The 23310-nt window shown below is 36.8% G+C and overlaps 1 protein-coding gene across 1 annotated transcript in view; it reads left to right on the forward strand.

Annotated features, from left to right (window-relative positions):
• The window catches only part of Amun (protein amun), a 37694-nt gene extending 23575 nt beyond the window's left edge, over positions 1-14119 (forward strand). Inside the window, exons 4-6 of the mRNA XM_081731952.1 lie at positions 999-1154; positions 6273-6436; positions 11434-14119. Of these exons, the coding sequence (XP_081588078.1) occupies positions 999-1154; positions 6273-6436; positions 11434-11709 (596 nt within the window). The 3' untranslated portion in view covers positions 11710-14119. The remainder of the gene's footprint in view (positions 1-998; positions 1155-6272; positions 6437-11433) is intronic.
• Positions 14120-23310: the final 9191 nt, after the last annotated feature.

The following is a 23310-nucleotide window of genomic DNA, read 5'->3' on the forward strand; positions in this document are numbered from 1 at the left end:
AAAGAGAACTCGAGTAGTTTCACTGTAAATCAGTGAGTGAGAAAGCAAGATCGCGCAGGTGATCAGCGCCCATTTATAGAAAAGATGAAAATATAATCTTTCCTATAAGATTCACAGTGTGTTAAAAAACACTTTTACATGTACAGTCAGACTTAACATCTTTTTCTGGAACTGTGTAGGTAATAGCATCCGTCGATTGGGCTCTTGATTATTACTTTACAACGCTGGTGTGGCTGCTCTACCGTACGTAGAGATCCCATATCATTGTGGTATATGTATTATCGTTACTTTCTTATGAATAGTGGTAATATTACATGTTTGTAACCAACAATGTACCAAGTTACCCCTTTCCTCCCACTAAATAAGGAACTAAGAATTCACGTAATACAAGGATATGGGATCTCCATGCATGCAGAAATTAACATGGAGGACTTCAGTGTATGTACGCGATAAGAACTATTCTGCAGAAGATATTAACCAACTCATGCTAGGCCACTCATGGCCACTAAAAAGCACGAATGCTACCTAACCGAGTCAGGGCAAGAGCACAATACGAGGCCCGAGCGGCAGCAAGGAGGTGCGTCTGTAGGGAGCAGGCGCGTCAGCGATGACGGGTATACGCGTGTAGGAAGATTCTTTTCCAGTGTTAATTTCCGCATGCTTGAAGATTCCATAGTATCCTTGTATTATGTGTATTCTTGGTCCTTATTTAGTGGGAGGGGTTAACTTAGTACATTCTTGGTTGCCAACATGTAATGTTACCACTTTTTCATAATGTGTCGATAATACATATACCACAGCAATATGAGATCTCCACTTGTGCTAGAATAGCCACACCAGCGTTCTAAACTATTACTGGCTTTTGTGTAAGATGTTAATTTTTCTGTAGAGCCAACAATAGCAAACTTGTGACAGGTATCACCGTTTTTGTACTGTTATTTTTTTTATGTTTAGTTGCCGATATGGAAATATTTCTCACACTGCGCGTTGTTTTCTAGCATTGCTTGCTGCCGCAGCCCCAGAGAAAGCACCTTTTATGGCAGATGAGTGCCTTATGGCCATTCCTGAAATTGAAGGTATTGATTATACAACAAAAGAGTACCTCAACTTTGTTCAGCACATTCAGACTGCTGTTGAAAGGCTCAATAAAGAATGTAAGTATTTTTCTCTTTTTCGTAATTAGATTACAGTGGCTTGATAGATAATTATGCTAGCTAATTATTTAGATTTTTCAGCATTTTTTTATATACATATTAACAGTAATTTTGAATGGATTATTTTTTTACAGTACTGGTAAGTGAACCTCGAAATCCGGGAAGGGATTCTGAATTAACATTCTTGGTTTTCCTTATCATAAAATTTCTTTGAGTTTCAAATGTCGAGGGAGAATTGGCGAGTAGGTGAATACAGAAATGAGTATCATTTGTAAAATATAATACTGTTCTGGATTATTCCTATGAGTCAATATTTTTCCTTCTCATTAGTATTTCAGGCAAAATTTTCGATTGCCTTTCATCGGGATGATTTTCAGCTTAAATTGTAATAGACATTTGGCTAATCACATACAGAGTGAATTATATTAATGGAATATATGTGTATTTTGAATACTACGAGCGGGAACAGTCATGTTTTTCATATAGCTTAACACGAAGTGTAAGGATGAAAGTTACATGTTTCTTTCATTGTTGTAGAGAATCATTGTGATGTGGACCGTTGTTGAAATTTTTTACGTCATGGAGGCGTTTTTCAGTAGTGGAAGCTCCATCATCACAGCACAACGACGTTTCAAATATTTTAAGAAGCTGGCAGCACCATCCCGAAAGGTCATACTGCGTGCTGTTCACAACTTTCGTGAGACTGGAAACGTGAACAAAAGGCGGTCCTCTGGGAGACCGAGCGTCGCGTAGTACAATAAACGTGTGTCCAGTACCATGAACCAAAATCCAAAGCAGTCAACTTGGCAATTATATCGTCAAATGCATATTTCACTCGTATACGACGAATCCTTAAAAAGTACTTACCATTGTATCCATACAAGCTTTAGGTGGTGCATAAATTATTCGACCAAGATAAGGTTCAACGAACCACATTCTGTGATTGGCTAATTACCAAAGATAATGACTTTGAAACGCCATTGCACAGTACCAAGGTTATTATGTAATGTGCAGTGAGTCATGTATGCTTATGTGAGAGGTCCCTACTTTTTTTTTTGAGAACGAACATTTTTCATACAATGTTACGAACATTTTTCATTCCTAAAATAAGACTGCTTGTCTTAAGGGACATGTGGATGCAGCAAAGGTGCTACTAGTCATACTGCAGTAGTGTCAATGACAACCCTTCAACGACACTTCTTGGGACTCCTCATTTCCAGATTCGGTGATATCCATTGGCCTCCCAGATTCTCCGATCTACTCCACCGGAGTCCGAAGGGAGGCCGGTCATTTTGGATTACTTTTACATGTGTCGGTATCCTACCCCTGGTGACCCCCGGCCCGCAGCCGAATATGGTGAATTTGGAAGTTAATGTGATCGAAGTTTCACCATTGATCTCAGCAATTGCGAAAACTTATGAATTCGACACTAATATCGGTCATTTTCTACTCGGTCAACTTGTCCCTAGGCCGGTTCCGGTAAACACCCCCCCCCTGAGACCCCCTGGTTCGAAATTAAAAAAAAAAAAGTTTCGTCTTGATCTGGGGCCTGGACCAAGGTACCCGTGACCAAATTTTAGTAACTCTCAGTCCACTCGTCTGGTCCCCAGGCCGCACACAGACAGACAGACAAACACAAACAAACAAACAAACTTTATTTTATTTATATTAGCTTATGCATTATACCACCATCCATGTGGACTAAACTGTTGTGAAGCTCTGTTCATAATCTATAGACTGGTTCTTGTAATTTGTTGACGTAAGCATATTTTTTTCGTGATACAGTTATCAAGCAATTTCCCGTGACAATTTTGAAGTGTTTTAATGAAGAGTTCAGAAGTGTTTTGTTTATTATAAGTAATCTAGAATATTTAAGTAATTTTTTGTCTATGATTGGTATATATTACAGTCCAATAAGCTTCAATAGGATTACACATAAAAATTGCAAGTGGATGGAGGTTCGATAAAAAAAAAAAAAAAAAAAAAAAAAGTAAGAGGACGCAAAACTTCTAGTTGATCTTCTGGATATGAGAAAAGTATCAGAAGGGTACCTGAATCATAATCCAGTTAAAATTAAGCGGTACGTAATTAGTGAGTACCAGGGTGGAAAAAAAAATCATGATTTTTTTAAAAGCATCATTTGTGTTGATTTTTTATTTAAATATTTTTTAAAATTTAAATAACTTTTCCTAATCGTGTAATCCGTGTCGCAAACTGAATAAAAACCAGTAGGAATTGGAATAGAATGTTATATACAGGGGAGGAGGGCGTAGCTAGGCTGGGGCAATCATGTCCCGAAACTCAGGGGGCCCGCAGGCTCTGGCCTAAATAAACAGAAAACGTAAATACAAAATTGAGTCCGTCAGAAAAATATTTTTAAAGAAATGAAATCTTACACATCCCGAGATTGAAACGTGATGTCTGTGTTTTTCGATGAAGACTGGCCCGCAACAACAGTCGAATAGTTATGCTGCTCAATAATTGACCGGGAAGGGATCATTACTTGGCTTGAGTACCGCATAACTCCTTTCTGGAGTTCTAGGGGCGGAGGTAATTATAAATAAATAAAAAAAGGTAATTATATGACCTACATTTCAAAGGTTCTGTGAAGGGGGCCCGCGGAACCTTGTTACGCCCCTGGTTAATTATGTCATTTAAGTGGAAACTTTTGAATTGTCAAAAGTAGATAAAGTTGCTAGAATAACACTAAAACTACAGGAGCTAAACACAAAGCTCACAGGACCAAACTGGTTATTTTCTTTCGGTGGATAACGAGTTTTCGAGAGAGTTACGAATCTGTGTCAAGAAGAGACGAAGTCTGGACTTCCCGTATGCTCATTCAAAACGGGATTTTCTCTCTTCATGAAACTTGCGCTTTCATGCCCTGTGCTATACAGTTGTCTCTCATTTTGTTCGCACCTCGCCTCACGCATGTATCGTTTTTCGTTGATGTTACGAAAACTTTTTGTGTAGAATTGCTAATGGCAGGCCGTAAAAAAGATTCTGTGTGGATTTCATTCATTCGTATTACAAGTAGAAAAGAATATCGAACTGAATGTAAATCCTGTGGTTCAGAATTGCAACGTATAGTTGTAAAATTCAAGGAACACCAAAGCTTTTGTAAGGGTCAGGAAAGCAAATCTGAAATTTTGGGGAAAAAAAGAAAGAAAGAAAAAAAACTTTGTGACACCGGAATGTTTTATTTTGTACAGTGAAACCTCCCTTAACGGACACCTCTCAATAACGGACACCTCTATAATACGGACAGATTTTTTTGTCCCGGCAAAAATATGTTCTCTTATGGAACAAAACCCTCCCTTTTACGGACACTCTCAGATACGGACGCGGACAGTCCTTTTTTCCCCCCAAACGTTTCAATAACCTCTTCATAACGGACAGGATTTTTTTCTCGATTCTGCGATATATTGCAGGAGACAAAAGTATTTTCCCCACAAGTGTATCTATCATGAGTCTAGACCGGTGAACCATCAAACAGAACACCTTCAAGCTGAACTTCAAATTCTTTTATTCTGCCCTCAATAAATTGCTTTCTGGGAGAAATTCTAGAAAACCTTCTATAAGCTATAACACTCATGCAGGGTCAGTCGTATGGCCAAGAATTCTATACGAAAGATCTTCCCTTCCCTAACAAATTTAGTCCTTTTTCCTCTGGACCTTGCATCTTTCCGACAATTTCATAGATAACAAAACAAATGTCGTTTGTTTTACAATAACATTTTCAACGAACAATGTTTCCTCTCTTACATTCTTAGTAAAGCAACTTTCTCTAAGATGATATTCTTTGCGATTGGGGCTGAGTCAACAAACATATGCACTCCCAATAACTTGCTTTTTCATCCATTCCGCCAGTACACAAACAAACAAACACACACACACACACAGATATTTTTTCCGCAACCGTACTGAGGATTCTCAGTGGACACTAGCTAATGAGTTTAGCCGGTTAGTTTGTTCCTAACGCATCTTTTGAGAAGGTCCTGAAAATTTGAAATAAATGAAAAACTCTTTCCTTCCCGCTTTCCCTCCCATGTAGGAAGAGAATGATCACACATGCATTATCTTTAGCAATATACGAATATATTAACACATCCCCCAGCAATAATACTATTTAACATAAATTAATTTCTCCTTCATCCCTTCCAGTAATTCAAATAGTACTAAATAGAGTATTTTCATATCGAATTTTACTTATTTACGCTCATACATAATATATCTACTGTATATTACTCCATACAATTACCGTTGCGAGAAATTAAATTACTGTAACCTCTCTGTAGCGGACACCTCTCAGTAACGGACAAAAATTCATGTCCCATTGGTGTCCGTTATTGAGAGGTTTCACTGTAGTAAGTTTTGCCAAATTCATGCTTAGTTACTACAAATTAAAACAGTTAAGTTCAGGTATAGTAAAGTAGGGTTATTGTATGTTTAAAAGTAACGGAATGTAACTTAACTTAACAAGTACTTATGTCATATGAAAGTGAGTTTTGAGGCTATGTAAACTATGTATAGCAGTGAATTCAAAAGTAAGTGGCTGAGTACCGAAGCCTAAAAGAAATTTTTGTACTCTGTACCTAACCTATACTTGTTAAGAAAATAGAAATATATGAAATTTTATAATTAATTTTCTATAGAGACATTTTAAATTAATTACAAAATCTATATTGCAATTAAGGATTTAGGCTAGACAATATTTTTGAAGCCTAAGACATAAGTTGACCTTCTGAACTCCAGCTGGTTACGATTCAATTCCTATAAATTGTACAGTCAAGCTTTTACATATTTTATCTTTGTTTCTTATGATATCATAATTTGGTACTTTCCATCATCGAAATACAAAACAGAAACGGGATTTCACTTATTTTACTTTAAATTAATTCATTACAGAATTTGATTTAAATCAACGATTTTTATATAAAAAAATCAAGTGATATAAATCTTGATTTAAATCATTCCACCCTGGTGAGTACATATCTTTCTTATTGTTACAAAAAGCGTCATTTGTTAATTTTTTGACATATTACGAACGTTTTCTTTCTCATTATTGTTACACCTATTTATATAGGATAGATTGTATGAAGGTATGTTCTGTTACAGCAAACAATGGGCGGTGGAATCCGCATCGTGTGGAACTTGCTCTGTGGACCCATTATGTGGCTGCTGAACTGAAACCCTCTTTGCTTGATTCTATTCCAAGTCCTACAGAGAATGGAGATTCCCGCCCAGAGGAGAAAAATGGAAGTACAGTTGATAAACCAGAGGTAAAGAAGATAATATAATTTTGCTTAAACTATTTAGTAATTTCTTATTAATTTTTTAAAATCCTTTCATCAGACACCATCTATTAACTAGCTCTTGAAGCTATATTATGGCTTGAAAAAAAAAACTTTTTCTTTCACTTGAAAATACCAAGAAAAATGCATTGTCGTTCAGTTTGCTCTTTCCCTAGATGTTATGGCATCATTTCATGTTTGGCTTTAGTACGTTGCCAAGTGCTTTCTAAATCCAGTGGCAGAACTGGTCTGCTCAATAATAAGAGAAAAAGATTTATATGCATAGTTTATCACTCATTTAGGTCTATAATACATGCAAAAATATTGAAAAATTTGAACTTGTAGTATTTTCCCTCCCCTTTTCCCGCTCCGCTTCCGCTTTTTATCTATTTATTGCCTAGGTTAGGCATATTCACAGAGCATTGATAATTTTCCACCTCCGAACTATTTTCAAATGTCGGAATAAAATTTGGCATATGAATTGCTTATATCCCATAGTAGTTTTCAGGTTACATTAGGGTCATATTTCCTTATCATCCCAGAGAGTGGAAAACTTCAAGAGAGGGATTTTTTTGAAGGGGAGATTATTCTTTTACTTTTCAGTATGATTTTTTTAAAACTGTCTAGTATGATTTAGTTTCATTTTGTTAATTTTTAAGGAAAGTGAATTAAAGAAAAAACATATTATTTGTTTCTAACTCATGTTTCACATATACGTATATGGGACACGACGAAGAGCTCTGAGGTCCATTCTGGCAAATTGATTAGTGTTCGCATCTTCGGCGTAGAAGACCTAAATTCTATCCACGTTGGGAGCTTGTGGTTCGGATCTCGTGTCTCGGCCTGGATGCTGAAAAGATTCATTAATCTAAATATAAAGAAAAAAGCTACCAAAATCTACAAATGCCATCGAAAATGTATACATGTGAAGGGAGAGAGGCAGAAATGGTCAATTATTCTTCTGTTAAAGCTCTTCGCCTTTTTTTCTTTAAATTTAGTTTAGAAAAGTTTAGCGTGTAACTTAGATCATGAAGACTATCCAAAATATAGGAAAGATAATGTCTACAAAATACTATTACAGAAGGTGGTTTCACGTCCATGAAGTTTGAACTCACCTCACCTCACCTTAAGAAAAACCGTGACTCCACCAACGATTGTGTTCCACGTGATATCCCTGTCTTGCAGCAAGGCCCTGCAGCAAAGTTTCCATTGCAGGACGATGCGTTGAAACGATCCTATTCCTCCTGATAAGCTTTCCTAAGATTCTCAATTGTGTGGGGGTTCCAATGCCTGTTTCCACAACGGAAACTCACAAAATCCATATGAGAGGCATCGGGGGATTTAACAGGAATTTCTGTAAAGGATATTGCATGAATGCCCGTTTCACGTGCCATCCGATCCATGTATGTCAGTGTGGACTTTGCCGTATGACTGGATACGTTGTTCTGGTGGGTGACAACACGAAATGTGTTTCTGCCATAGAGAGAAGGAATATCATGTCTTTAGAGTGGCTCCAAAATGTTCTGGTAATAGGCAGCATTGATTTTAGTCTTTTTTTGTGAACTCTGCGCAATGAAAGTTAGCCATTATAGCAGTAGCCACCAATAATAAGAACCCACGTGGAAAACTTTAAGTACATTCACGTACCCAGTCAGATCGAAGCTGTGGAATCACGTGGACGATATATATATATATATATATATATTGCCATCCCGATAGTTACACCTTCGTCCAGTGACACTACATACTTCCAGCGGTCACCAATCAGATGGCGTTCGTAGAGCTCTCGACTGTTGGTCTTCTTTACCTGGACATGGGAAGCATGCGACTTATGATCTTGATCCTTGGGCTTCCGCACGAGTTATAAATTTTAGCCTATGATGCGATTTACAATTTACGAAGGTCATTTAACTCGAAATGGCAACATAGTTGTGAAATGGAATATAGGAATCACTCACCAGAAGAAGCTTACAGTCCATCGATGTAGTCTCCGCCAGTCTGTTGAACCCTTCGCCAGATGTCTTGGTAACCGTTGAATACTTGTCAAAGCCTCACTATGTAAGAGGGTGTTGACAGTGCGCCCTAAGGCTCGAACAATGCTGGGAATGTCTCTGAATCGTTTGCCCCTGAGAGGTTCTTTTATTTTGGGGAAAAGATTAAAATCGCAGGGGCTCATATCCGAGGAGTATGGTGGGTGCTCCAGTACCTCCCAACCCCATCGTCGTAACAGAGTCTGTACTGGATTGGGTGTATGGCATCTGACATTGTCGTGTAGGAGAATTGGTCCAGACTCCAGGAAATGTGGAGGTTTGCGCCGCAATTCTAATCTCAAATGGTGACAGGTATGAAGCATAATATGCAGCATTGACGGTAACGCCCGGTGGAACTTGATGTGACAGGATAATACCTTCGTGGTCGTATGATATTATCATCATCACCTTCACTTTTGCTGGCTCTTGCCTAAGTTTTTTCAGTCGTGGAGATTCTGAGTAGCGCAATTCACTCGACTGACGTTTCAATTCAGGCTCGTAGGATCTTCCCCACGTTTCGTCACTTGTAATAATGCGGTGCAAGAAGTCATCACCTTCCTCATTGTAACATTGAAGGTGTAGGCGCGCACATTCCCACCTATGCCACTTTTGAACCTCGGTCAGAGCATGGGGTACCCATCTGACTGCAATTTTCCGCATGCCAAGATCTTGTGTTAGCATGCGCAACATTGATCCGGAAGAAATGTTCAGCTCCTGCGCCAATTCACTACAAGTCCAGCGCTGATCACCGTCAAGCAGTGTCCGTAGTCTTGCAAGATAAATTTCGTCCGTACCCGTTCGCATATGCCCTTCAACCTGCATTTTGTCTGTTGACTGTCGTCCCGCCTGAAATGCTACAACCCATCTCGCCACTGTCCGATACGGTAGAGCAGCTTCACCACAGGTCTCTACTAATCCTCTGTGAATCGTCCTAGCATTTCGCCCTCGTCCCACCTGGAATTTGATAAACACACGCTGTTCTGCACGTGTGAACATTGCATTAGGGCGGTATTTCACACAACAATCACTCTAACGATGTCTAGTCGCCACACACACCGTAATATGGGACCGCAGCAGCGTTGAACTGACTCGTACACATCCATGGAACACACTATGTTCGTCATTTGTCTCGTGCCCACTTGACAGTCCAATCCTAGCAGTGTTGTCTGTTCGAGTTAAATGACCCTCGTACAATTGCGGGAGGACATTGTACTGCTTGTGCAATCGCTCTTTGTGTTACCAGGTTTTCATGTAGCACCAGGAAGCACACTTTCTGCACAACAGCAGGAGGACGTTTAAGCTTTCGATATGTTCGAGGTCCATTTTGATTGGTTTCAGCAACAGGTACAGTGCACGCTTTTCGGCGATTCTAAACTGCATCGATGCCCTTCTTTGACACATGGAAGGCTTTCGTCTTGCATCGTTTAATTATCTGGTTATAACCATAACCAATGTCGGAAAGGACACAGATGTACACCTCCTAGAATGAGATTTTCGGTGCCATATAACCACTCACGCACACACGATCCGTCGTCTTTGCTAGTCAACACAATATTTTCGCACTACCAGCCCTGGTTGCTCTCTGCTGTGAACATGTGCTGCTTCCTGGTGTTCGAAATCGTTACCACGAACGTGAAATCTTTACCTATTGTATATAAATTAATAGTTGTTTGAAAGATTTTCCGTATAGTCTGTAAATGAGGGTGGTCAACAGTTATGACCTCATAAATTTCGCACCCAAATTTCTCCTTCTAGTCTATAAATGTGGGTGCACAATAATTATGATGTCATAAACTGTGCACCCAAGTTTCTCCGTGTAGACTATAAATGTGGGTGCTCAGCAGTTATGACGTCAAACTGTCTCCGTGTAGACTATAAATGTGGGTGCTCAATAGTTATGACGTCATAAATTGCGCACCTAAGTTTGTAGTCTATAAAAATACGTTTGGAAACTGTTATTAGTTTATTTTTAATAGTGTCTTGTAAATACTACTTTGCTTATCACAGTATTGCAAGCGGTAATAATAATTTGCGAGAAACATATAAGCAAAAGGCTAGTGCCCCCTCCCCCCCTCAAAAAAAAAAAAAACAAACTAGGAAGCGCTATCGGAGAACTTTATTCCATCTTCAGCCTAGATACAGATCGAAGATGATTTTAAACATGGGGAGAAATGTGAATAGGTAATTTATATATATATATAAAACCGTAGGGATGGCCAAAATTATCCGGAAAATTTCGGAATTTGGAAAATTTTTCAATTTTTTCGAGATCGGAATTTTTCCGATTACTTTCCGGATTCCGGAAATCGCCATCCCTAGTTAAAATGATTTTAAAAATGCGAAGCACAAATCTTCTTGTCGGAAATGAACTAATATTAATGGCCACTGACTTGTTACTGTTCACTGTTGTTCACTGCTTATTATTATTATTATTATTATTATTATTATTATTATTATTATTATTATTATTATTATTATTACCTTCCAGACGGCGGAAATCAGTAGTAAAAAGACAGCTCCAAATCGCATTTATGTCTCCTTCATCTAAATTGAGTGTAGGTTTCTCTTTGTGAATGTAACAGGATTTTTTAATTTTTCGTTCGGTTGTTGTTTTTGCTTTCCTGCCTAACATGAATAAGGAATGTTATGGTTGTCTTTAAGATGTGCTGCCAATCCAGATAACGGTTTTAAACTAGAGTAATACTTTTTTTTTTTTTTTTTTTTTTTTTCCGGTGAGTACTAGCCTTTTGCTTATATATTTCGTATTATTTCGTTTACTTTCCACATTTTTGACATTCTTCTTTATCTTTTAAGCTATTCAGTAAAATTCACGAAACATGGAGGTAAGCGTAGTGAAGAACCTTAATTCTAATGCGTTTTTGTTGCACAGCAATTCTAGTAATGTTGACATTTATTTTTCTTATTATTATTTTATTTATTTATTTATCCTTTTAGAATGAGAATTCCGATGAAAGCTTGGACAGAAGTGAAAAGCATCCAACTGATCATGGTGATTCAGCCACTGATGATGCCGATTCGCTACACAAGTTCTCTGGTGGTAATGTCCCGCCCAGTGAAGACACAAATGACTCAGTCGCCACTTCAGAATCAACCAATGATTCCACAACCAACCAGTCAGATATCAAGAATGATTGCACCACCAGTCCAAAAAGTTCAGAAGAAACCAGTAACGAGGAGCCGGCAACAAAGAAGCTGCGTGTAGATGAATAGTGACTCTGTGTTTTATACATTAGGTCTCCATCTTTCGAAATCATTTTCATATACAAGAGACATCAGCAGTTTATATTCATCCCGTGTAACATTGTTGAAAGAGGAAAAAAAAACTGCATTGTTAGGTTTTTTATTAACATTCCATGGTAGAAGAGTGAAGTATGACTGACTTGTCGGTTGAACTGATAACGTGTGATGTTGATTGGTATGCATTTGGTGTACTCCGGTATTTTTTTCTTTTTAATTTTTATCTGAGTGCAGTAGTGGAAAAGAGAAAGAAGATAAAGAAATGCCTTAACTAAATAAATTATTACTGCCAAAGCAAAGTAAAACTAGGGAGAAAAAAAAAATAAAAATAAAAGGCTTGTGCTTGTGAATGAAGAAGTAAGTGAAGGTGAAATGTGCTGGACAGGAGTTCGAAGTTCGTTTGTACATCCTTAATGGAAAGGATCTTAGATTGTACATTTTTTCAAGTACAGATATGCTGTAGTACTGTGACTTTGCCGTGTTGAAGGCAGTTCTGTGAACACTTCTCAGGTTTTTTAGAATACATTTCAGCAGTGTTACACATAAAAAAGAAAAGAAAAAAAGCAAGCATAAAACAAAAGAAAAAAAGGGGGGAAATCATTCACATCACACATTGTAGCGTGTGAAGATTTACATGAACAGAAATACAAATGATACCTCTTCCAGAGCAACTTAAAGCAAACAAAAAAAAATAATGGAAACCATTACTTTAAAGAATTTTTTTTAAAAAGGAAGAGTGAGGGAAAGCATATTTTGTAATTAAAAAAAAAAAAAATGAAATCTCAAGAAATCTTAATTTCTCTTTTTGCATAGCCTTGTCATAAGAAAGAAAAAAATGTACATGTGCTTTTACTCCAAGACGTCATGAGATTGATTCATTGTTGGTGATATTTTTATTTATATATAAATGATGCATAATAAATATATGGATATATATGGAAACATGAATTGGAGAAAGAACAGGGTTATGCAAAAGTTGTATTTTTTTTTTTTTTTTCTAAATGCCAAACATAATACCTTGTAGTAGTGGCATTTTGACAATGATGGAAACACTTAAAACACTTGCCTTCACTTCATACCTCTGTGTAAAGTAATCGAGTTGACAGGACTCCGGAAAGGGGAGGGATGGGAGTTTGCAAATGATTCCAAACAAAATACCAACAGTATATAGTTAACACATAATGTTGTAATTTGCATAATCTTTCAGGGGAAAACTAGGAACAGGAGTGTGTAAAGAAAAAAAAAAACTTTCTTTTGTAATATTTTGTGGTAAAACAAAAAGAGAACTCCTTATTCAGGAAAATGTCATTGTAGCACTAGAAAGAAATACAAAAAGATTAATTAACAATTCACTTAAAGGCCTTATTAAAGAGTGGAATGGTGTTTTAGTACTTTATTGGGCAATTTTTGTGTTCAATCTTTTGTGATAGATACATAGTTTGAAAGAAAGAAAATATAGTCCAAACAAATAGACAAGAAATTTTCATTCGTCATTTCGTATGCCAATGAACTCCCTATGCAGTTTTCATTCTCTCTCTCTCTTTGTCCCTGTTGTTATGTATCACATTTTTTGCTATCAATAGCGTTGTATGTAAACAACCATTATATTAAATATATATATATCTACTTATATCTATATTATATTCGTACACCACCAGAGTCCATGACACACTCTTCATGTTTCTCATAACAGCATAAAACGATGAATGCATGTTATTTATTGTAATAATAATAAATAGTGAAATAATTTCTTTTACTTTTTTAAGTATTACATATATATATATATATATGCAAAGTAGCTTTAGAAACCTAAATTTCTTTTGCAAAATCCTGTTCGTGATTTTTTTTTTATCTTCGATTTGATTGAAAGTTTGGACCACCATCATTAAAAAAAAAAAAAAAGGGAAAAGTCAGTATTACTCTGATTCAACACAACGTAGGCTTTGTTCACGTGACATTAATAGAAGACATATATACACGTCTTTTTCTTTCGATTAAATATATAAATATCATAATATGATTTCTCATGTGAATTAATGTATTCGTGTAAAGACATAGGCCTTGCACTCATGGGTTTTGTGGAATCAAAGAGGTGGGCGGAGGTGATGGATCTATAGTCGTAGATTTTAATTTCTTTCTGGGAGTATTTAAATAATGTGAACACAATTATTATAATAATTATAATAGAGACTACTACAATCAAATCACTTATTTGTGTTTGCATAAATATATAGACAATTTGAAAAAAAAAATTAAACTTTTGTTACATTGTGCTGGATTGAAGTTTTTTTTTTTTTTTTAATCGTAATTTATTCTTCAATCACTTCAAAATGCTCCAGCGCTTGTTGTATTCAATGTTCATAATTGCATAATACCTTTTTTTTTTTAACAAAAGAACTAAAATATGGTAGAAAAAATAAGAAAAGCAAGAGACATATGAAGGCTAGCCACTATTTTTTCTTTTACTAATTACAATGGAGTATACTAATGACGTCAATTGACTTGCTTTAAGAAAAGTTTCCTTTTTTTTTCCTTTTCTTGTAATTATTGTATAATTGAAAAAGAACTTAATAGTTATACACATGTCCTGTACTTTACTTCACTTGGAAGGATAAGTTTTATAATTTAGTTGACAAATTTAGTAGATAAATCAATCGTAGTGGAGTATTTCACGTTAAATTTTTAAAGGGTCACTCATTATGGAAGTGGAAGAAGAGATTCTTAATGAAAACAAAACTTTTTTTTTTCTCATTTCAAATTAAATTTGTACCATGTTACCATACAAATGCTCGTGTAATTTCAATCTGTAAAACCAGCTACAAACATTAATAAAAAATATCATATGCATTTTTTTCAATAACTGCAATGATTATGCTTAACACACACTTTTAAGTTATTGTGTAATAAATATAGAGATTACACTTGGAATTATCAGAAGAGATAATGAGGTAACGTTGACTGTTAATAGGTATGTATATACCAAGTTGCTAATCTTGACACATGAAAGAAATAACCGATTTTATGTCAGATCAATTCCTCTGTACACAGCAAAAAATGTTGTCAAAACCACACAAAATGACTACCACTTTAGTGTGTTACTTGTGTGTTAAATCAACACCGAGGACATCGCATTGCGAGCATATCAGAAATAACTAGAACTGACAGAAAGAATTTGCATTGATTTTTATTCTTTGCTATACGTAACGCTTTACGCAGTATATTTGGCATTTATGCCAAGTAATGAATAACGTACTATGTTTTGCGGTAATCGGAAAATAGTTTTGTAAGCCTATGAACTGTCTCACAACACAGTTCATAACAGTAATGGTGCTGCCATCTGTTGTTCTTATGTGTGATAGGACATAAGAATAGATCGTAGCACTACTACTTACGTAATTGTCAGACAATTCATAGGCTTACAATATTATTTTCGTAACCGATTACAGCAAAACATAGTACGTTATTCTTTACTTGGCATAAATGCCAAAAATACTGCGTAGAGAGGCAAAGAATAAAAACCAATGCAAATTCTCCCTGCTAGTTACTAGTTATTTCTGATATGCTTGGAATGCAATGTTCTTAGAGTTGAATTAGCACACAGGTAACACGCTAAAGCGGTAGTCATTTTGTGTTATATTAATACCTTATTTTTTTTTCTGTGTAGGTGCAAATTCAAGTATACAGGGTGTTTTTAACTTGAGACATCTGTGTAGCTTATAAACTAATACATGAAGACGTTGAAATTTGCACAAAACAAATATCAGTAGGAGGAAATCGTCTGCACTATCAAGTATAGCAATGTTGCCAACCAACAGTTTTTTTTTTTTTTCAAATAACAGTGCGTCAGATTATTGCATATTTGAAATTTAGATGTTAAATGAAAACTTCATATATATTAATGAAAATATATTTATTATTCACTGTTGCAAATTAAGGACGCTGTTGTATCACAAACATCCAAATTTTGGAAGTCTGTCACAGTAAGAACAACTGAGACGGCCGAGGCATACACATCAAAAGTATCTTAGGGTTGGATACTATGATCATGATGTGACGTACAGTAGCCTCCTTGTTAACCGATCACGACAGGACTGAGCCTTGGTCGGATAACGAAAAAGTAGGTTATAACGAAAATCACTATTTCATAGCCCCTAAATTGTGTATCATGTTTATAATGTTCAGAAGTTTCTTCTACAAGCTGCTCCAGTGACACTCAGTTAAACGAAATACTGTATACTGAAAATTACATCTTTCAGATTTACGTCCCACGAATATATCGGCTAGGCTGAAAGAGACGACGATGATGAGAAAGGAGTGCAATGGTGGAATGAATAAAGTGGGAGAACCCCGAGAAAACCCATGCACATGGTGTTTGTCCACCACAAAGTTCACTTGGCCCGGACTCACCAGAGGTGAACGCTCTACTATTGAGATACCGTGGCCCTTCTATACTAACTCACTCTATGGCCTATGGAACCCGGAGGTTCAATGCCGCGTTCACAAAAGCTCTCCACTGACTTCTATCCTTAGCTAACTGCATCCAGTTTCTACTCTGTATTCCAATCTCTGCGAGATCCATCTTAATATCGTCCTGCCATCTGCGCCTAGGTCTTCCTAATGGTCGTTTTCCGATTGGCCTTCCAGTCAAGACTTTGAAAGCGTCTCTACTTTTTTCCATTCTAGCTACATGACTCGCCCATCTAAGCCTCCTAGACTTGACAACCCTAACAATATTGGGTAAACCATATAAATTATGTAGTTCCTCGTTATGAAGTTTCCGCCATTCCCCATTCCCGTTCCTCTTGGGTCCGAATATTTGTCTCAGAATCTTGTTCTCAAATACTTTCAGTCTATGTTCTTCCCTCAGAGTAAGTGACTATGTTTCGCAGCCATACAGAACTACAGGCATGATTATCGTTTTGTATATTTTAAGTTTCAAATTCCTCGACAGAATTCGCGACAAGAGATTTTGAACCGAATAGTAACACGAATTCCCTGCTTTTTGTCGATATTTAATTTCTCCGTGAATATGATTTTCCTCTGTTAATATTGATCCTAGATATTTGAAAGTACCCACTTTATCAAAAGTATTATTTAGTATTTTAACGCATCCATAATTTGCTGTATTCCGGTCCCGACGCACTTCCATGTATTTAGTTTTCTCTGCATTTACTTCTAAACCCATGTCCCTGCAAGCGTTTAATAAGATCTCTGCATTTCTTTCTATTGTTCTCCTATCATCACCTATTAAATTTACATCATCAGCATATGCCATAACCTGGTGAATACCGTTCAACTCTAGGCCCTGGTTGCTACCTTTGGTTTTCCTTATAGGCCCTTCTATACTGTATATGTAATATAAATAAAATAGTTTGTCTGTGTGCGGCCTGGAGACCAGACGAGTGGACCGAGAGTTACCAAATTTGGGTCACCGATACCTTGGTCCAGGCCCCAGACCAAGACGGAAGTTTTTTTTTTTTTGTTTGTTTTAATTTCGAACCGGGGGAGGGCGAGGGCGTTTGCCGGGACATTAAAGTTATTAGAAAATGATTGGTATTAGTGTCGAATTCATAGTTTTCGCGGTCGCTGAGATCAGTGGTCGCTCCGATCGCATTAACTTCCAAAATCACCCCATTCGGCTGCCGGCCGGCGATGACCGGAGGTGGGGAGGGACCGACGTAAAAATAATCCAAAATGGACGATATTAGTGCCCAATTCATAGTTTTCGCGGTCGCTGAGATCAATGGTGACACTCATTAGCAATGACTTTCAAATTCAGCTACCATTGTGTGCGGGCGTGGGATTACCCAGACGTAAAAATAATCTAAAATGACCGATATTGCTGTCAAATCCATAGTTTTCGCGGTCGCTAAGATGAATGGTGATACTGCCAAAGCGGCGGGCTTCCAAATACAGCCCCCATGCGAAGAATGGGTATTTCAGCTAGTATTGAATGAAAGACAGAGGAACCATACACTTATTTACGGTGTATGTGTATTGATTGAAGAAAAACACAAAACTGAAAAAGTATGATTGAGCCTGCAATACCGAATGAAGTACTATATTTCATAAATACATGTACTAAACAAAGAGAAACACACTTGAACTTCTATACTTTATAGAGTCTGTGATTTTCTTTTTTATGTTTTCTTCAACTCATTTCGTACACTACGTAAAGGCAATCAGACCGCACGAAAAATGCAAAGCAGCTGTGGAAACAAAATCAAGACAAAAAGATGGATTCGAAGTAATTATTATTTTAGGTACATTGCTGTGCAACACCCGAGTGTAGCTGATAACGATTCTTGGAAGACGGGCGGATAATAGAGTGCAATGTGTTTCGAATAAATGGGGATGAAGTCAAATTTTCAATCACTTGTAACTTTGTTCTCATTTATTCGAAATATGCCATATAACAATGGTATCCAACACTAAGGTACTTTCAATGTATATTGCACCGTCTGTCTCAGTTGTGCTCTTACTACCAAAATTTGAATGTCTGTGATACTAAAGCGTCCTTAGTTTGCAATACTGAATAATAAATATGGTACTGTAAGCTTAAGAGCCTGACATGCTAAAAATAATACAAAATTTACCATTTTTCTTTTGCTTGTTTTTCATAAGTGAAAGGAGATAATGGAATGCAACTTAGCACAGTCATGGTAAATAATATTCTACGACAGAAAATATGAACCTGGAGAATTTTCAGTGTTCCTATCCATAGAAATTACACAGTGTTTCCAGAATAACATTATCCCCAAAATCTAAGTTAAGGCAACGACTAGAGGAACGAGTCTCACAGTATTTCACTGATTTACTAACGAATTAGCTTCGATGATTTTCCTTGGTAAAACATAAATTTGATGACAGCTCTGATCTCGATGTAAATTCGCTAATTCGCTGATTGGGCACACATGATGACTTCGGAGGCCTGAAAAAACACAATAAGAATTTCGTTAGTAATATGAAAATTTGTATTTGTACATACAGAGATACGTCCTTTAAAACAGTGCAATTTCATGATTGTACCTGCACTCTTTCTGGATTGGGCTTCGAGCTTTTCAACTGCCGTCGTATAACTGGTTCCCTCTTGAGAAAGATATGGAAAAATAAACACTATAAAATTTATAGTTTTATTTATATTCTTGCATTTTATAAAAATACAAAATAGTTTTATATTGTAAAGAAATTTATTTCATTTTATAGGGCTTGAAAAATCTTGGTTGGAAGTACTAGCCAGCCAAACAATCTACTAGAAAGACCATTTTACAATCAGTGTTTATACTTGCCAAATGTAAAAAAGTACTCGCCACTGGCGAGCAGGCGAGCGGATATACATGGAATTGAGAACTTCAACTCCTGGTACAAAATTCTGCGTACAACGCTATCAATTTTAATATGCCAAAAGCTCCATGTTCTATACTAGTATACATTTAATAAGTATTTCTAAAAATTCTTCCCCATTTTGGGGTAACACTACATTCTTAACATAAAAAGTAGCCTACTCGGCTGGATGACTGTGTTAGAACGTTTCCTCTGGTGTGTGGGGGGTCTGGTTTGATCCTAGCTCTCATCAAGTGAATTTTTGTGCTGGACGAATACTACATGCGTAGATTTTCTCGTGGTTCTCTCATTACCTTCCACTTCCTTTATTCCACCATTTTAATCATCCATCTCATTATTACCGTCTCCTTTAGTCTCGGTACATAATCATTGGGAATTAAATTAAGATAAAAATATATATATGAGAAATACTGGCTGGTCAGAATATTATACCAACAATGGAAAAAGCAATAGAAATTCGTTTAAATTATAAAATTTTGAATTTATTTTATTTTTTATTTCAAGTACAATGTACTTATCTTTATTACTTAATTTACATACTAATAAAATCAATAATTATTTAAAAATTTAAAATTACAGAAACAAATAGAAATTTGAATATAACGTTTCTACAACAATTAATTTTCCGACATTCTTAGATGAAAACCTCGGCTGAATATATGATTGTTTACAAATATTTTATTTTATTTGTTGTAGTAATTTAAAAATCTATTACCATGACTACAGTACTTTCCTTGTTAACAATATAGTGTTATCCTCAAGATGTGGACGTTAGGTGAGCTGATAATTTCTTTTTTCTTTCTTTTTATATATAAATATTTTGGTGAATTCACTTGTAAAACTTACGATAAAGTGTTCAGAATTTTGTTTCTTGTAAGAAAAGAAATACGCTTGGTTATTTTAATAGACAATATTTTTCATAAATGATAATATATGTGTAGCCTATGCATATTTTCGACAGGATTTAAATTTAATCTTATTTTAAAGATATATGCCTATAGAAAAATGAAAATTTACATATAATAGCGTGGACTATTTGATGAGAATTTGTATGCATGTTTTATATTAATATTGATTATTAGTGTTTTCAAATTCACAACTGTAATGCTTTAAAAATAGCAAATCATTTGTAATATATTCGCTACATATAGTGAAATTAGGCGGTTCTCATTTGAAACTGGATATCATTGTCCTAATCTAACAGTTGGGAACGTAAACATAAAGGCAGCTACAGTATGGATTAGAATTGTAGGCCGCTATTTAGAAAAATTAGGTGTAAAATCTAGTAATCATTAAAAAATTACATATTTCAGTGGCGAGTCAAAAATTACCTACACTTTTCTTTTTACAGTTTATTTACATGAAGCTAGGGTTATACTATGCACATAATTTTTCTACGTAATCTCCCTTCTTATCAATGCACTTGGCCCAAGGTCAACGATATTATGTATTCCTTCCAAATAAAAGGTTTTCGGTTGGTCGTGAAGCCACTTTTGCACGTCTAAATCTGAGGCAAATCGGCGACCACGCAAAGCATCCTTGAGTGGCCCAAACAAGTAAGTCAGATGGAGCTAGGTCTGGGCTGTAGGGAGGGTGTTTCAATAACTCAAATTTCAGCTTGTTGATGGTTTCAATAGCCGTGACGTGGTGATGAGCCGTGTGTAACCATGCATTGTCATGCAACAACAAAACTTCCTTCGACAACAAACCTCGGCGTTTGTTGCGAATTGCCGGCGCACTGTTGATCGTCTTTCCCTTTTCCATGAACTCTGCCATTATGAGCCCCTGTGAGTCCCGAAACACAGTTAACATAACCTTTCCTGCGGATGGCTCAGTCTTGAATTTTTTCTTCGTCGGAGATCCAGGGTGTTTCCACTGCATACTCTGGTGCTTTGATTCTAGATCATAATGATGAACCCATGTTTCAACGCCGGTGACTATTCTGCTTAAAAATGCATCACCTTCATTGTTGAAGCGAGTGAGTAAGCGTTGACAGACCCTAACACGAGTGAGCTTGTGTTCTGCAGTAAGCTTTCTTGGTACCCACCGTGCACAGGCTTTATGAAAACCGAGCTCGTCGTGGATGATTTGATGGTCAGAGCCATGACTGATGTTCAAAGCAGATGCTACCTCATCGATAGTGATTCGCCTATTCGCCAGAACCATCTCTCGAGTTTGCTGAATGTTGTCATCTGTAGTGGAGGTTGGTGGCTGTCCTGCTCCCTCTTCATGCGTTACACTTGTTCGACCACTTTTAAACTTCTCAAGCCACAAAAACACAGTTTTACGTGATAGTGCACTTCTCCCATATTGCGATGATAGTCTGCGATGAATGTCTGAACCTTTGACACCTTCCGACGAGAAAAATTGGATCACTGCCCGTTGTTCCTCTTTGGTGCAAACTTCTAATGGAGCAGCCATGATATATTTGCAACAGAAGGAAGAAAAATAGAGGAATTAAGATAACACTTTCACAGCATTACCACAACAGTATAACAATAAAATATAAGAGGACAGAAGACAAAGTGCGCAATGTAAGAAAAGTTATGACAAAAGTGTAGATAATTTTTGACTCGCCCTCGTACGCAGAATTTTAACAAGAGGGATTCAAACACACTCAAACTCGTCCTTTCACGACAAGCATGCTATACACACACACACACACACACACACACACACACACACACATATATATATATATATATATATACTGTTTTTCATATCTTTATGATTTAAGTCCCCAAACCTCTCTTTCGTACGCGACTGACATACTTTCCTATACTTGCAATATACACTCCACATCGTCTTCAAAGTAGGTCTTGTTTAAAATGTTTTGCGACAGATGGAGTGGATGTAACTTTAAGTTAGATCTGTAACATTATCTTCGTTCTATCCAGTTTCATATAAATTTCTGTTATTTATCATATCTGCGACAGATTGCGTTGATGCCAGAGTGCATCAATTCTACACGATACATGGTGTTGATGCAACCTTTTAGATGTATTCATGATATCCGAGGAAGCTTCTTTGAAAATTAAATTGAGTACGCAGCAAGTTGTGCAGTTTACAATTCTATGGTGTTTTATTTTAAGAGAGTATATTGCTAGACATAGTGCCATTGAGCATAAGCTTGACTATCGACTCAGGCGGTTGTTGATAGATTTCATATAATATGATTTCATATAATTGTTTGGGAATTGGGGAGCGCCCTTTTAAGTATGCAATTTATTTTGTAATTTCTATTTAATTCTTAAATATAATGTTATAGAAGCGATTATTTTTAATATGGTTGGTGTATTTAAAAATGCTCGAAAGTAGTGCCACGGTACCAGGTATAGGGGGTTGTAGCTGGAGCAGGCTTTTTAAAATTAACCAAACGTACTTATGTAATTCCTCGTAAGAACCAAACATCAATAATGTACCTAGGTAAACTCTCTGCTACCTGGTACATTTTCAAGGTATTTTCAGGCCAATTGACTAAAAGGTGCCTGCTCCAGCGATTTCGAAGCCCAATCCTCAGTACTACTCGCCTGCCTTCGTTCTCTCGGGTTTCATGGTTTATTGCGACCAAAATCGGTCTGCATATTGTAATATCCCATGTGAAGTTGTTTACAAACAAATCCACGCATCAAGTGTTTATGAACACACCTCGTGCTTCATGAAGAGGAACTTCCACCAGGGGGACCAGCAATCACCTGCAGACGACATTTAGCCCCTCCTACGGAGCAGAAGACGAAGCAGCAGCGCCACCACCACCCAAGGGACGCTATAAATTGGACAGAAGAATCCAGCTCAGTACCAGTTTTCTGGTGACCCTCTTTTAGTCTGCTACGGGACTCTTGGAGTAACCTAACCCCAGGCCTCTAGTCTGCTACGGGACTACGCCTATCCTATCTCCTGGCTTAGCCTGCTACGGGGCTCTGTCTGGGAATCCTAACCCCAGCCGCTTAGCCTGCTACGGGGCTCTGTTGGAGATCCTGTCTGCGACCTTACGGTCAAAGACCACCTATACTCATCCCGATTATAGAGAAATAAATTTGTATAGTATTTTGTAAAAATACTTTTATAGAGGAACTTTTTATAATAAAAAATACTGGTAGTGGGAGTCGATTCCGGACGCTCTTTTTATTAACAGCTCTACCTCTTCCTTATATATGAGACAAAACTACACAAAGTTTTACAATATTCTTGACACTTGTTACGCAATAAATTGAACATTATGTTGGTGGC

Source organism: Thermobia domestica, chromosome 11, assembly GCF_964235325.1.
Source record: "Thermobia domestica chromosome 11, izTheDome1.hap1.1, whole genome shotgun sequence".
In the NCBI taxonomy this organism is placed as follows: domain Eukaryota; kingdom Metazoa; phylum Arthropoda; class Insecta; order Zygentoma; family Lepismatidae; genus Thermobia; species Thermobia domestica.